The sequence below is a fragment of the Poecilia reticulata genome, chromosome 16, assembly GCF_904066995.2.
Source record: "Poecilia reticulata chromosome 16, P_reticulata-male-v2, whole genome shotgun sequence".
NCBI lineage: Eukaryota > Metazoa > Chordata > Actinopteri > Cyprinodontiformes > Poeciliidae > Poecilia > Poecilia reticulata.
In genome coordinates this window covers 10754252-10769148 of record NC_088845.1, presented here as the reverse complement: position 1 = coordinate 10769148, position 14897 = coordinate 10754252, and the positions used below count along the sequence as shown (strand labels likewise).

Genomic DNA, 14897 nt, shown 5'->3' with positions numbered 1-14897 from the left:
AAGCTGAATGTCTCATACTTTTTACATAATTAGAAAACAAGATGCATGTGTTTTTATAAAAATAAATGAATAAATAAAAACTTTCTGCTTCAAACTTTGAGTGTGCTTTGTTGTTTCTTATTCTCTGACTGACTGCCAAACCAACCACTCAAACATGAAGTGAAATAAAGCATGCTTGTAATTAAGAATGACCAATTCTAGATTAGAAAAAACAGGTGTGTGTATTATCTCTCAAATCGTTACATTCATTAACTTGATTAATTTTTATTATTTAATGTTTGTATTTAAATGTTTGACTGGACCTTTCCCACCTTCTCATTTGAAACCTATTGTAACTTTTACCGTTGTAGAAAATCTGTACAGACTAGTTGACCCAGCAACAAAACCTCATGTCTAGTTAGCCATAAGTTTTGCTTTATTTTGTTGTGTGCTTTCTCTGATATCGCTGATGCCATTGTAAGATGTAATGTAAGACTTTCTTTTACATTCTCTTACTAAATAGTTTTGTAAGTTTCAGTGATGTTTCAGACTCTTGGTGTGAGGGTCTGTGTTTTTTCTGTTTTGTTTTTTGTTTCTTTTCCCTTTTTGTTTTTTGGTTTGAGTTTATTTTCCTGCAGCACCTGCTACTTCCCGTGGCATCCACCAGATGCCGCCAGGTTACAGAGCCCCTGGAGAGATGCGTCCCGACCCCGTAGACGCACCTGCAGCTTGTTTGGAAGGCGCGGTCTGGGTGTATATAGCAGCGGCTGAACGACTTCTCATCACCTGAGTGTTGGCTTACCTTGGTAACATTCGTGCCAGAGAAAGGCCCTCTGTGTTTTCCTTCGAGCTAATTCCTTGTTGTTTTCCACGCCAGGTGAACCCGCTGTCTCCTCGCTGTTCCCCGAGTTTGCCGTCTGCCCCGGGATTTCTGAGTGAGCTGAAGCCACCCGCTGTTTGTGAGTTTCCTCCCTCGAGTGTCTCCCCACGACGCCATTGGTTGTACCAGCTGGACGCCATTCCTCGTGTGCTCGCCTTCGCCCCCGTCGTCGGTCCGTCTCCAGTGGACTCCCCTTCGTGACACCACAGGTTATACCTGCCCGAACCCATCTGGAGATTCGTTTCAACTGGACCTAGTCGGACTCCGCTCATTCCGCTATATACAAACCTGTCCGCCCTCCAACGAAGCCCTCTTATCCAGCGCTCTGCTAGCAACCACACTCATCCACTCCAAGTAAGACCTTGTCTGTTACCTCCTGGAAAAAACTCTCAACCGCTCACGCTAATCTGTTGACAGTCAGACGATCCGGTCATCTGTTCCAGAACTCATTCCCATTCCACTTTCCCCTGGATTCAATAAACTTATTGTTCATTTACTTGTCTCTCCTGATTGTGTTCTCGCATGTGGGTTAAGAAACTTGAGACCAACATGACACTTGGTAAACTGCCTCCTGCATTAATAATCACTCTTGCATTATTTACACTTTCTCCATAGTTCACCGATTGAGTTAAGACAAATGATTAATAGCCCTCTTGGTCCATCCACACAAGCTTAGCATACTTTTGACACCAACTTCAGGATGCTGATGTGAGCCGATGGCTATCACTTTGCGCATGGCTGACATGCACCATAAATCATCCACTGACATTACTTGACAGAAGTGGCCACATGCAGTGTATCCATACATGCGAGGTATTTTTCATATCATTCAAGAAAACTAGTTCATGGTCGAGTAAGGACACAGAGCTGGCAAATGTTTTTTGGTCTTTACTGCACATCCTCACCCTGTGTGAACTCCGGCTCTAGTATTCCTCAGAAAAAATCTCAATTATAACATGGAAACGAGCGAGAAACTAGGCCAGCATGTGGCCAGCACTCAACAAATCCTTTCTCTCTTTGCTCTTCCATATTCCTTTTAAAAATGATTGCTTCCTTGTATAGCTGCATAAAAAATCAAGTTGCCATTGTCATCCCATTATCAGTATTTGCAATATTTCAATGCAGTGGATTGATTTGATGCAGGTACCCTGCACTCACACAACGTGTGCCAAGAATACATCTGGTAAGTTGGATGGATGCTAACTGCCCTCAATACCAACTCCAGATGTATGTCTCTAGTGGTGGAGATGCTCAGAGAAAATGTTCAGGGCACTAATTTTGGAAAATAAAGAACATTGGACAATTTCGGTTAATTTTTGACACTGCATTATTCAGGAAAACTCATAATCACATGTTTTTCTGATGTTGTGCAAACCACTTTTGCTTTCTCTTGCTCTCACACAAGTCGTTTTTTACAAAGCTCATTTCTAACATTTGTTCTTTACATGAGTTGTAAAAACTAAAGTAGCATTAACAAGAATAAAAGACAGATTGATAAAAACAAGGAAGATGTTACTCAAGGTTCCTAAGCTAATACTAAACAAAGCTGTTCTAGAACTGCACTTTATCTCTCGTCAAAGCTCTTCAGTTGTATTGATCTGGAGCTTTAGGTCAGGCCAGAGATAGCGGCGCTGACCACTTCCACGTAGTAGGTCCCTGCATCTCAGGGCTGAGCATCTCTGATTCGAAGCTGGGTGGCAGTAACCCTGAAATTCTTCCAAATGGCTGAAAATCCTCCAGGCCAAACTCCTAGGATGACTCATTCTTGGTTTCTATGTGTCACAGTAGAGACTCCAATTACAGTTAGCACTATAATTAGGATTTCACTACCAGTTTGAAAATATACTGGTTCAAACTGGAACTGGACTGGTGTTTCCTCAGGGATATTCTCTTTTTCGCTTCGAGAGGAAGGAAGTGAAAATAGAGATTTCTGTTAATAAGGCTAAAGAAATTTTGACGGTGCCTCCCACTTGGTGCACAGTACTCACGACTACTAACTTCAGACCTCTGACAGCTTCAGGAATCCAGAATCTATATTTATGATAACATTTCTACTTCTTATTTCTATATTTGTGTTGATCTTTCCCACTCTGTGCTGGCAGTAATTCTTCCCAGCCAGCAGGTGGTGGTGTTTTCATGTTAAGTTTGTTATTGAACAGTATAATAAGTTCAGAAACACATGTGTAATGGCTGACACAGGCAGTATATCAGTGTTCATTTAATCATTCTTCACCCTATTTGTTTACAGAAAGCACTGCTTTTAAGTATTTTGTGTTATTTTATTACATCTGAGACACATTAAGTATTTGTGCCCTTAGTATTTGTATGATTTGACTACTGTTGTATTCTAAATCACGTTTTTCATCTTTGTAGTTTCACTTGTTTGGCACTGAAAGCAACATCAATTAAAGTGACATATGCCTGTCAATTGTCTTAAGAGTTTATCTATCTGCACAACTGTTACTTGGAAGTGCAGTGGGAGCAGAACACACTCTCTTGTACCATGATGTGTTTGTGTGAACCAAAAATTGAACATTGCTTAATTAGCATTTGGATTCTCTTTTCATATTTGTGATATCTGCTTGTATGAAGGCCAAGAGAGATTATGTCCTTTATCTGTTAGATTAGTGCCACCCACTGGATAATTCCTGCTAACTACACTCCTCTGTGGACAAAGAGCTCTGTGGGAGCCACAGCTGTGATTTCTGATTATACATAAATCATATGTAAAATACTGAGGGATTTCTGATCACTTTTACATCATTTTTTATCTAAGCTGCAGGTTGTGCCTCCTATGGAGAGGAGCAGTTGCATTAATCTCTGAATACTTTATGCTTTTTTCGGATGTGTAAAATGTATGCGTAGCTGGGTAAACAAGCTAGTTTGGTTGCACAGGTTAAGTGTTGCAATAAGATGAAATCAAATGTCAGTTTTTGTGTGATTCCCCTAAACGTTTCCCAGAGAACAAAACTGTAGGCATTTCCCTTTACACGCCTGAAGATATTTTTCAGTAACAATGATTGGAAGAAATAAGAATAGAATAAATCATGTCCTCTGTGGCTTCCGCTTTACAATATAAAGCCAACACAATGTACTGTGTTTGCAACGTTTTGTGAAGAATAAGAGGTCCAGAGTACAAAGATCACTTTGTCTTTTCCTCATCCAAAGCATACTTTCACATTTTATCTCTGTTTACAAACATTACAACACAAGTTTCATGAATGTCCGGAGCCGAACATGCTGCATTGTTGAAGGACTGAATGTTGGGGAGCAGAGCTGTGGTCACAGGTCAGAGAGAGTAGGAGAGGGCGTGGAAGGGGGAATATTTTTATTTTTTTTTTACTGTTGAAAGTTTGCTTATGAAAACTACAAAGAAAAAGCAGGAAGGACTGGATATACAGAAACACTGGGGTGGGGTGTAAAGAGGAAGGAAGCAGGTTTGAAAACCAGAGACGGCTGCAAAACACACACACTGACTGGACAGCAAGCAAGCCAGCAAAGACACGAGGAAGGTCGCAAACGTTTCTTTTTCTCTGTTTTTGAGAGAAATCATCTCCTTTTATGTAACCGAAAGCTCTCTGGAGGTGCTTCATTCGGGGCCATAAATCTATTTTCAGTCTGAACCGTGCTCCTCTTAAACACTCCGAGAACACAGAGTGAAAACCTCCGCGGTCCTGTTCGCCTCATCTTTCCATTGGTAAGGTGAATCCTCCTTCGCTTGCCGGTTTTGTCGGGTTAAATTCTCTGTAAATGACAGGAGAAAATTCCTGAATGTATTTAATGGGATGCAGGTTGTGTTCCTGAGCCGTTATCAGTGTTTTCCCTCCCTGGGTTTTGGTTGCTCAGGGCTTCATGTTTTTGTTTTTTCACTTTCCATTTTAAATGAAAGTTTTTGGCAGCAGAATGGTCTCTGTTTTGTTCCAGCTCCTAATTTTTGTGCTGCACTTCTTTGGATTCTTCACACACACACACACACACACAAAAAAAAAAGAAATTCAGGGAAGAAAAAGAAGGATGTACTGAGCATTTGTATTCCACTTGTTATGGTGGAGAACACTGCCTTAATTGTTTATATATTTTCTCTGGAGGTGATGTTATTATTTTTGCTGTTTTGGCTCCCCCGCTGCCTGAGTATAGAGGAAATGGTGAGCTACTGCTACTGCTGTTGAGGTTTTGGACAAATTCCCTTCTCTCTCTCTCTCTGCTTTCTTTCAGCACCAGCAGGTGTTATGGATCCGCAGTGTCTCCAACACTGGAACGTTTTGCCACTTCTTCTGTTGTGTAAGACTGTTTTTGTCCTAATAATCATCCTCATTATTTTTGATTGAACTTAACGAGGGACTCTAAGGTACTTTTTGAAAGTCTCTCTTCAGGACGAGGCAGCAGAATACTTTTGTCGTCATCAAAGAAAACAGAAGCGGAAAATCTTTAGATTCTGCACTCTTACGTAAACGCAAGACTTCTTGTTAGCTGCCTCTTGCGTTAGTAACCTCAGTTCTGTTATTTACATGTCCTCCACAGTCTGGTGATCAGGTTAAGACAAATGATTAATAGCTCTTGTAGTGCATGCATGCAGCCTTAACAGGATTTGACACAGACATCAGGATGCTGATGGCTATCAGATTGCACATGGATGACATGCACCATAAATCATCGCCTGACATTATGTGACAGACAGTATATGCCTTGCATCCATGCATATTTCCAGCATAAAGATCGATTCACTGCATCATAGTATGTTTTTTTTTTTTGTGAACGTTATTCTCCATGTAATGAGAAAAACAAACCAAAAAAAAAAGAGCTTTCAGTAACAACTTTTCCCCCACCTCTTGTCCTCAGTGCCAGGTGGATTTTGGTGTATGTCAGTTCACATCCTGAATGAGCAGCCTGTCCACGTAATCCCAGGCTCCAAGCTGGTTCTCACAGCTCGGATTGAGAAGAATCTCAGGGAAGAGATCTCCACGATAACATGGACACGGGAGCCTGAAACCGGACATGATCGGACCAAAGTGACGCTGGCTACGTGTCCTGCCAAAAGCCCAAAGTGTTCTGGTGGAAATCCAGATGTGCAAGTGAGTTTGAAGCAGCAGGAGACGACACTTGAGATGAACAGATACAGCACAGACGACAGGGGAGAGTACTCTGTGACTGTGACGGATCGCTCAGGAGCCAATACCACCGGACGCTGTATCGTCAGGGATTACGGTACAGTGTGATGCGCGGCATTTAGAAAGTGACAATGTGGTGTGTATTTAAAAAATTATTATAGATTTGCATCCCATATTTAACTAAATACATACAATTCACATAAGGCCACACGTATCGTAGTGAAGACAGCAATCCACATGTGAATGAAAGAAAACTTTCCACATGTGGAACATTTTCCCACTTATTTTATGTAACTCTAACATTCCCATGTGTTTTACATGCTTCTAAACGATAACATGTTCAAAAATTGTGGAAACTTGTTCCACATTTATTTACTTGTTACCACGCCTAAAAGATTTTTTCACATGTCAAAGCGCATTTATTCTCTAAATGTGAAACAAACGAGTGATGATTTTCACCAGCAAATTCAAATAAGCTTCAAATAAAGTTTTCACATGAATGCAACCCTGGCTATTAAATACAATTAATCTTTCTGACAAAACTGAAAGAAAATGTCATTGTCCTAAATTTTATGTTCTGCTCTATTCGTTATTTGCCATTTAAAGCATGTAGATTACTTCATTTTGCACAGTCAGTGGCTGCAGTCTTTTATGGGAGTGCATCACATTTTCACTGTCTTCAGAAAGGTCAGCAGATGTTGAAGCCATTAAAGTGCAACAGTTACTTGTGTTTTTGCATAAAAGTGGTTGAAGTGATAATTTGGACTTTCTGGTTTTGCATTCGGCGGACTCGATAGTGCTGTGAATTTCCTTTAACTTCAAACCAGAATTAGTTGTGTTCTTCTGAAAGTTGAATGTCTCATTTAAAAATGTAACACTTGAAATTAAATTTCTCAGAGGCTTTGTTCTCCTGTTTCTCCTTTTTGTTTGTCTTTCCAGATGACTCCTCTCTCGCTGTAACTTTCCAGCTTTCAGTTTTCCCTTCATCCCATTTTCAGACTTAATACCTCCCTCTCTGATCTCATTATTGGCTTTGAACCTGAGCCAGTCTCTCCTGACAGCATTAAATGTCTCTCAAGGTTCTTTGTCTTGGACTCTCTTTGACAGCTCACACCATTATTCCTGCTCTATAGCAGATAGAAACCCAAAGCAGAGCAGTTCGTACCTCCCGTTTCCATCTATCTCTCAGTTTTACCTACTTGCCTGTCATCATTTTTTGACCTCATCACAGTTTCCGTGTCTGTGCAGAGGCAGTTCATCATGTCTCCGTCAGCATCAACGTGTCTTACTCCTTGCTGGTTTGCCGCGAGGCGTGGGGGACAGACCCCAGCTTTAGCTGGCTGCACGAGAGAGCTGCCGTCACCCAGCAGGTGGGAAAAGTCTCCAAGGATGGACACATGCTGATTGTAACCATGACTCCCCTTTGTGGTCACTTCACCTGCATGGTTGGCAACAAGTTGGGATACAGCTCTGGCACATACGCTGCAGGTATGAGAATGCGTTCCTCTTTAATCACTTTAAGAAATTAAATTTTAAACTTTAAGAAGTTTTTGATACGCTTAAAAATTCCTGTTAAATTAATATAAGTGAAGCATTTTTTTTTTATTAGATTCTTATCCTCACATTTATTATGTAACCACACACAATTAGTGTCGATAAAAGTCGAGCTCATCCCACTTCCCCATGCTGGAGATAATAACAATGAATAAAGTTACCTTTAAAATGAATTACACAGGTGACATCAAGACCGAACAGTAGAGTCAGACAGTAATAAAATGAATCTGGTTGTGTGTATTGTTATTGTGTCCTGCAAACTTAGCTTTAATTCTACTTTTTCTATTTAATCATAAAAATATCATAGTCAGGCAGAAAGAGAGTCATGGAACAGAAAGAGCAGGTTTCCTTAATAAAGAGGAAGTTTCCAGCTTGCATGGGTATAAAAATAGTTCAGACCATTCCTTATTTTAAAGCATTAAAGGTTTAAAGAATAAAATCTAAACATTTTGAGTAATTGGATAAAACCCAGAGTAAAATACTTAAATTAATAATAATAAGTTATGATTAAACCAATGTTTAATATTGGTTTAACCAGTGGTTGATGTTGGTTTGATTATAAGAATATTTAAACTTACTCTTACACTTGTGGAAGTACTTAAAGGTGAAACAAGTAACTGTAACTTGGTATCAAATAATTAGAATAATGGATTGTTCTTGGTTTCTTTTCAGAAATGTCTGTAATAACCAGTGGTGGGAAGTAACGAAGTACAAGTACTTCGTTACTGTACTTAAGTACAGTTTTCGTGTATCTGTACTTTACTTAAGTAGATTTAATAATGGGTACTTTCTACTTTTACTCCACTACATTTTACAGTAAGTATCTGTACTTTCTACTTCACTACATTTCTACAAAACTGTCGCGTTACTCGTTACATCCAAGTCGCGTTGCTCTTTTCTTCCGTTAAAATGTGAAGTTCAGGGATTTAAGGTGGCGCCGTAAAATCCGAGCAATAACGTGACTTAGTGTCTGTTGTCACCCATCGGCTCCACCTTTACTCGCACTCGGAGCTCCAGACATGCGCAGTGGTTTCCTCTGAGCGGGAGGAGATGTTTGTCTATAATATAATAGCGCTGCATAAATTGATATGGCGACATGTAAAATTAGCAGCGCTTCGCTTTCACAGACGGTGAGGACTTCGTCCAACTTTTAGCGTCACTTGGAAGGAAAGCTTAAAGAAAGGTAAGATCTGTGCTAGCAAAGCTAGCTGTACTGAGACACATGTTGCATCTGATGAAAAAAAGTTGTCACTCATGCGCTGAATTATTGTGTGGAGGTTTTGACTGAGGTGTGCAAATATGGGACAACGCTGTGACCAAAGTCTGCAAGAATCGGATCGTTCATTCAGGAACGATCCGATTCTTCTGGACGGATCTTTACTAAGTCCCAAGGACTGAAGCCTCACTGAGAGCCGTTCTTTGTTCTTGTGTACACTGCGGTAGCTATATATATATATATATATATATATATATATATATATATATATATATATATATATATATATATATATATATATATATTTCATTTAATCGCTGAATAAGTAAAAGTTGAACGTATGAACACAGAGCATGCTCATTGCTCATTGATTGATTTCATCTCCTGTCATGGTGGCAAACATCACAGTGGGAGGGAGGGTGAGAACAGTCACGGTGCTCATTCTGCTTAGTTACTTGTTGCGCCGTTGGACAGTGTTCATAGTTGAACGTTATTTACCGTTAATTGCGATGTTTCAGTTGTGGTTTCTGACATATGCAATATGGGCAACCACCCAGGGCGTTATTTTTCTAGGAATAGCAGGAGACCTCTGCGGATTGTAGCACAGCGATGAAAGCAAAACAGAATGAAGTGAGTTTTAATTGATACTGGTTAAATATATTTCAGCTCTAAGTATTTAATATCTAGGTGTTTTTATGGGAATGTGGATCTTTCAGATCAATCTGAAAACCAATTTTGATAGGTAAACTTAATGTTATTGTGTCATTTAGCGCGGGGCGCTGGTCTTGGTCTCGGGTTCGGTGGTCTTGACTACAACTCTGCTACATGGCTCCTTGGTTGCATGTCCTCCACCCCGCCCGCACCTTCTTTACATCCCCTTTCAGTTAGATTTCTTTCTAAATAAATGTGACTAATGAAGTTCATGCTATGTTAGGACAGGAGACAAAATGTTTCCATCCCTGAAATTATGATTCATAGAATCACATATCTAAGTCTAAACTGTTACAGAGAATAAACACAATAAGAACATGTTTAATCTGTGGTAGTGTTAATTAAAATGGCACATTTCTGATGTATTAAAATTAAATACGATCGGTTCACTTAATGATATTAGCGATTAGGTAATGCATTCAGCGAGTACTTTTACTTTTAATACTTAAGTATTTTTAAAAACCAGGACTTTTTTACTTTTACTTAAGTAAAATGTTAATGTGGTACTTTGACTTTTACTTAAGTACATTTTTGACTGTGTATTTGTACTTTTACTTAAGTAAATTTTTTGAGTACTTTCTCCACCACTGGTAATAACTCACATTATGATTATAATAAGAGTAACTAATAAGTAATGGTTATAATATTATAAATGAATGCTAAACCAGAGAAACTAAAAGGTTGTAAATGTGATTCTGACATTGAACTTGAAATGGTGTAAAATGTTGTAACTGTAATTAAAGGTCACTGATGTTGTGTTGGAGGTAGATGGTAGAGGAAAGGTCAGGGGGAAAGAGGAACTGATAGGAGAGCAGAGGTAACCAAGGCCTTATTGCTAAACTTTGACTTTCCTAAGAAAAGGTTGGACAGGCAACAGATGTAGGAGGAACTGTTGAGCAACTCTGGGTCATTAGAACAGAGATCAGGTCATAAGGTCTCCAAGGTGATGGATATGAGATCATCTGTCCAAGCAGTCAGCCAATGAGACAGGCACAGCAACAAAGCTAGCCAATGTAAACACACCAAAAGGGTGGATAAACCCTTTATAAGGTGGGTGCAAAAGAGGAATCTTTGGTTGGATCCTTCAGGCAGCTTCGAGCCAAGACGGAGATGGACAAAGAACTCTGCAGCTGAAAAAGAGCTGGGGCCACAGAGCCGTAGACTGTTCTGCACATGGGGACCAACCCGTTAGCCCCGCTACATGTGGCTTCAAATTGCACTTCTCTCATCAGCTGGGTTCAGACCCCAAAGACAAAGACCAAGGCAAAGATGAAGAAAAAGACAAAGATAAAGACAAAGAACAAAGGCAAAGAAGAAGAACTGGTGTGTTCCTTCCGTGGGACCAGAAAGATCGTGAGACGAGGAGAAGGGAGCTACAGAGCTGCAAGACAAGAAGCTGAGGACCGCTACGCACATGAGGAAGTCACCCTGAGGCCCGAGACCTGCCGCTCTAAGTCAGTACCTCTTCCTGTACTGGGAACCTCCTGCTACTGCAACACCTTCTTCATCATCAGGCCAGTTCTGGGGTTCAAAATGCCAAACTCTGTCCGTCTCTCTCAAAGTTTCCCTTTTTTAGTTCACAGTGTCAGCAATAGGGAAGGATAGGCTAGATTATTGATTTTACTTATTTGATTATTTCTGCTACTGAATTAAGCTGTACTGACCCTTGCAAAGTTGCCTTACTAATAAAATAATTAGCATTAAGAAAATCTAAAAGATGTTGTGGACATTCAATTAATGAGTCACCTTAAAGTTCTTTGATGGTCATAAAATAGCTATGAAGTTTGATTCTGGGAGGAAAAAGTGGAAAATGTTTTATAGGTTGCTTTTAGCCAAAACTAAAACACCCTTGGGACTCGCACGAGTCACTAAAACCAACCTGGTTCACTAACAAGTGCGAGTTGTAATAAAGAGAAAGAGCGACCGTTAACAGGTGTGCTCTGTGAAACTAGTTGATTGCAGACTGCTCAATCTGGCTAATTCACAGGGTGAAGAAGGGTGGGACATCTGGAGGGAGAGGTAATCAGAAACCAGGCTAGTCTTTCTCGACGCCAGCTTAAACAGAGTTTACTTCAGTTCTGGACAGAGTAAATCCAGGCAGATTTAGAAAACTCAATTCACCCGTTAGATGGAGAGCTGGCTGCACATCTCCCTCCTCTGAGAAGGGGAAGTAGAGCGAGAGAGAGAAGGGGGGGGAGATGTTGCGCAACAACAAGACAGTAAGTGATGCACATAAAAAAGGTTAAATCTCTCAAAGAATGGACAAAAATATCATTCTCTATATAGCCATTTGATAAATTAAAATGTTTTTGTGAAATCCATTTACTTCTGTAGCTCCACCGTTATGTGAAAGGTATCGTATAGATAAATTATACACCGACTGATCTTGTAACACCTTTATTTCTATTAATCATAATGATTTTCTACTTACAGCTATTGAAAACAAATTTGAAATTATAAATCTCCAACAATCTCATATCAGACCAGTAAAATTATATTTTTCAAAGAATAAAGTTGAGCTCAATGAAAGGTATGTTTAGTACCTGCTGAAACGGTTGTTATTTTTGAAAAGGCACTTTTAATCTAACAAACGAGACTCAGTGGGAGCTTTATTCTAATTTACTGAATATGATGTATTTGTGCAAAGTGAGATATTCTCACTATGCAGCTGAAATTACAGCAATATACAGTGTTGATTCGCAGATACTGAATACAAATACACGCCTCACTGGCCTTATTTATTCATTGTTTTATTACATTTCGAAATCTATATATGTCAATTTCTGTATTTTTCACAATAAATAACATTTTGTGTTGTTCTGGCACATAAAATACCACCTGGTGGCCGTAAAGAGACCAAATGTAAAAAGCCTGAAATCATATGAATACTTTTCTGTGACACAAGATGTGTAAAGAAATTGCTTTACAAAGTGTTACTTTTACTTTTGCTACCTAAACAGGAAGATCACAGCGAATATAAATGTGTTTTGTTGTCTTGTTTAAAGTCGGCCTCTCTTTTTTCGTTCATGGATTTTCCGACATCAGACTCCCTACCTCGTGTCTGTCTGAGCATCCTGGCTGCACTTTGTTCTCGCATATTGTATCTCCTGTGCTGTTTTTCTGATAAAGGATTTTCCACAGTGTGATCAATAAATCACTGTCGCTGCTTGAGCTGCTGCCTCTTGCAAAGCCGCTAAACAGGCGAGACAAATGCAATTGTCTTCCAAAGAGCATGATGATCCAAAGGCTGTCTGGGCACTTTCTGTTATCTTCTTCTGTTTTCCCGAAGTCTACAGACTTGTTACAGTGAACCTTTCATGTGTTTTAGAGGAGACATGTCAGATGTCTTGTTTTGCTTTCCCTTTTCATTGTGTTGTTTTTTTTTTTTCTTTCTTCCTGTGGCTCATAGCACCTTGTGAAAGCGAGGGCAGAGGGACGACGGCGGCTGTGGTTTGTCTTGTCCTCCTGCTGATGGTGTGTGGAGGAGTGCTGGCGTTTCTCTTGTGGAGGTACAGTACCAAACATAAACATTATGTCAGACACAAATCTTGTTTCAGGCTACGCTCTGAAGATAAACCCAATGCTGCGAGAGAGAGAGAAAAAAAAAACAATAATAGCACGGGCAGAGTGAAACAGAAAAATACGACATGGCATCCTCCCACACGCTATGCAACATGACAGGCCAGGTTGCATCTGCTGACAAAACAATTGTCATTTTTTACTTGAGTCTGTTCACAGTTTGTCACTGCTGTTTGATCTAAATTGAACACTTTTTTTTTTTTTCCAGGAGGCGCAGGGAGAATAACATGGGAGAGAGGTTGTACGAACACACAGACGACACAATCTAAAAAAGATCAGAGCTGTTGCTAAAAAGTCTCAGAGGAGAACAGTGGACGGGGCCGCACAACCAGGGTGGAAACTTCCTGTCCTGTGAGCAGTATGACCTCACGATGCACGGAAACAATGTGGAGAGTGAACTGCTTCCAGACAAATATAGAAAATACCTACACGTGGATATTCGGCTCAAAGAGCCTCCTGCTCTGCCTGAAAATGTTTTTTGTTTAAGCGATGTTTAATTTGATTATGTTTTGTTGTCAGTAAATTGCATAAAAATGTATTACATGAAGTTTAACGAAAATTTAAGTCTGAAAGAATGGGATGCTTGGATATTCATATGTGCTTACGTGAGATTTCCTCTCATTTGCTTTCATTTCCAGGGTTCACTATTCAGCTTACATGCACACACATTTAGAGCTAAGCAGCAAAAGCAATTGAAAAAGACTTGATTAAAAGCAGATTCAGCTCTAGGTCGGGTTCCTACACATTTATGCAAAGTCTGGAGAAGTCGGGAAATTGATTTGATCTTTTTTTAAGTCTAGATAACTATGAAAAAGTAGTTACATTTAAACGCTTATTGCGTTTTCTAAGAGATGAAAATGTATTTTGTAAAATGAAGTGCTTTTTAGAATAAATTGTCCACAGCACAGGGCAGAGGGGCAGGAAGAGATTCAAAATCAAAGCAAATCGACACAAAGGATCAGAGTAAAGGATCACAAATTGCTTCAAAGAAACTGTGTGTCTGCGTGTGTGTGTCTACGTGTGTGCGTGTGTGTGCGTGCGTGTGTGTGTGTTACAGATTTAAAATGTTAAGACTAGATGCCTAAAAAAGCTGTAAAATAGCCCTTTACTAGGACTCCAACATGTGTTGTGTTGTTTAAGATTTGTGGAATCTGAGGTAAATGTTTTGTCCTCAAACATCTCAAATGTTTTTTGTTTGTTTGTTTCTTTTCTTTTCTTTTTTATAATTTCAAAAAATGTTGATATCTGAGTCTGGAAAAGTGTGAAAATTTCAAAATGGAACATTTTTAGAAATCTTAACAAATGTTAATTTGGGGTCACCATCTACCACTGCACCACTGACCTCACTTTTAAAGCATCCATGCTTGATTTAGTTTTTTGATCTGTTTTACATTTTATATTCCACATCAGGGGCTGGGTTGGACACTGTTTTCACGAGCAACCATAAAAAACTGATCCCTGATATGTTCATAAGCTGAGTATGTAAAGCATTATCTCTATTCAGACTTAATTAAATCAATCATGACTCAGTCAACATAAGTTTCTGATACAATTTCTTGTTGAAGCAAGGGGGGGGGGCTGCACCCTCAGTTTGCCAACACCTCAGCTGTCCCTGCCTTGAAGATTCAAAAGGAGAAATGCCACAAAAGCTCTACAAGGAAATCCGTATTAAATCTGGAGAAACTCAGGCAGAGAAAGAAAGCGAGTAAAATAGTTTAATGACAAGTAAACATTAAAGTTCATTAGCATTCAAGCCCCGGCCAAGGACGTTGAGCTGGAACTTCAATAAGCTCGATAAACATTCCTGATACTCCATAGGAATGTAATCCCCCCAGGCCTGTACTGGTGGCAGCGGTCGAAGAAGGATGTG

The 14897-nt window shown here is 39.7% G+C and overlaps 1 protein-coding gene across 1 annotated transcript; it reads left to right on the top strand.

Moving 5' to 3' along the window:
• Positions 1-4217: 4217 nt before the first annotated feature.
• LOC103477769 (uncharacterized) lies at positions 4218-14566 on the top strand. Its single transcript, XM_008431069.3, has 6 exons — positions 4218-4556; positions 5075-5140; positions 5699-6064; positions 7216-7455; positions 12858-12957; positions 13236-14566. The coding sequence occupies exons 2-6, from the start codon at positions 5089-5091 to the stop codon at positions 13294-13296; spliced, it is 819 nt and encodes a 272-aa protein (XP_008429291.1). The 5' UTR covers positions 4218-4556; positions 5075-5088; the 3' UTR covers positions 13297-14566.
• Positions 14567-14897: the final 331 nt, after the last annotated feature.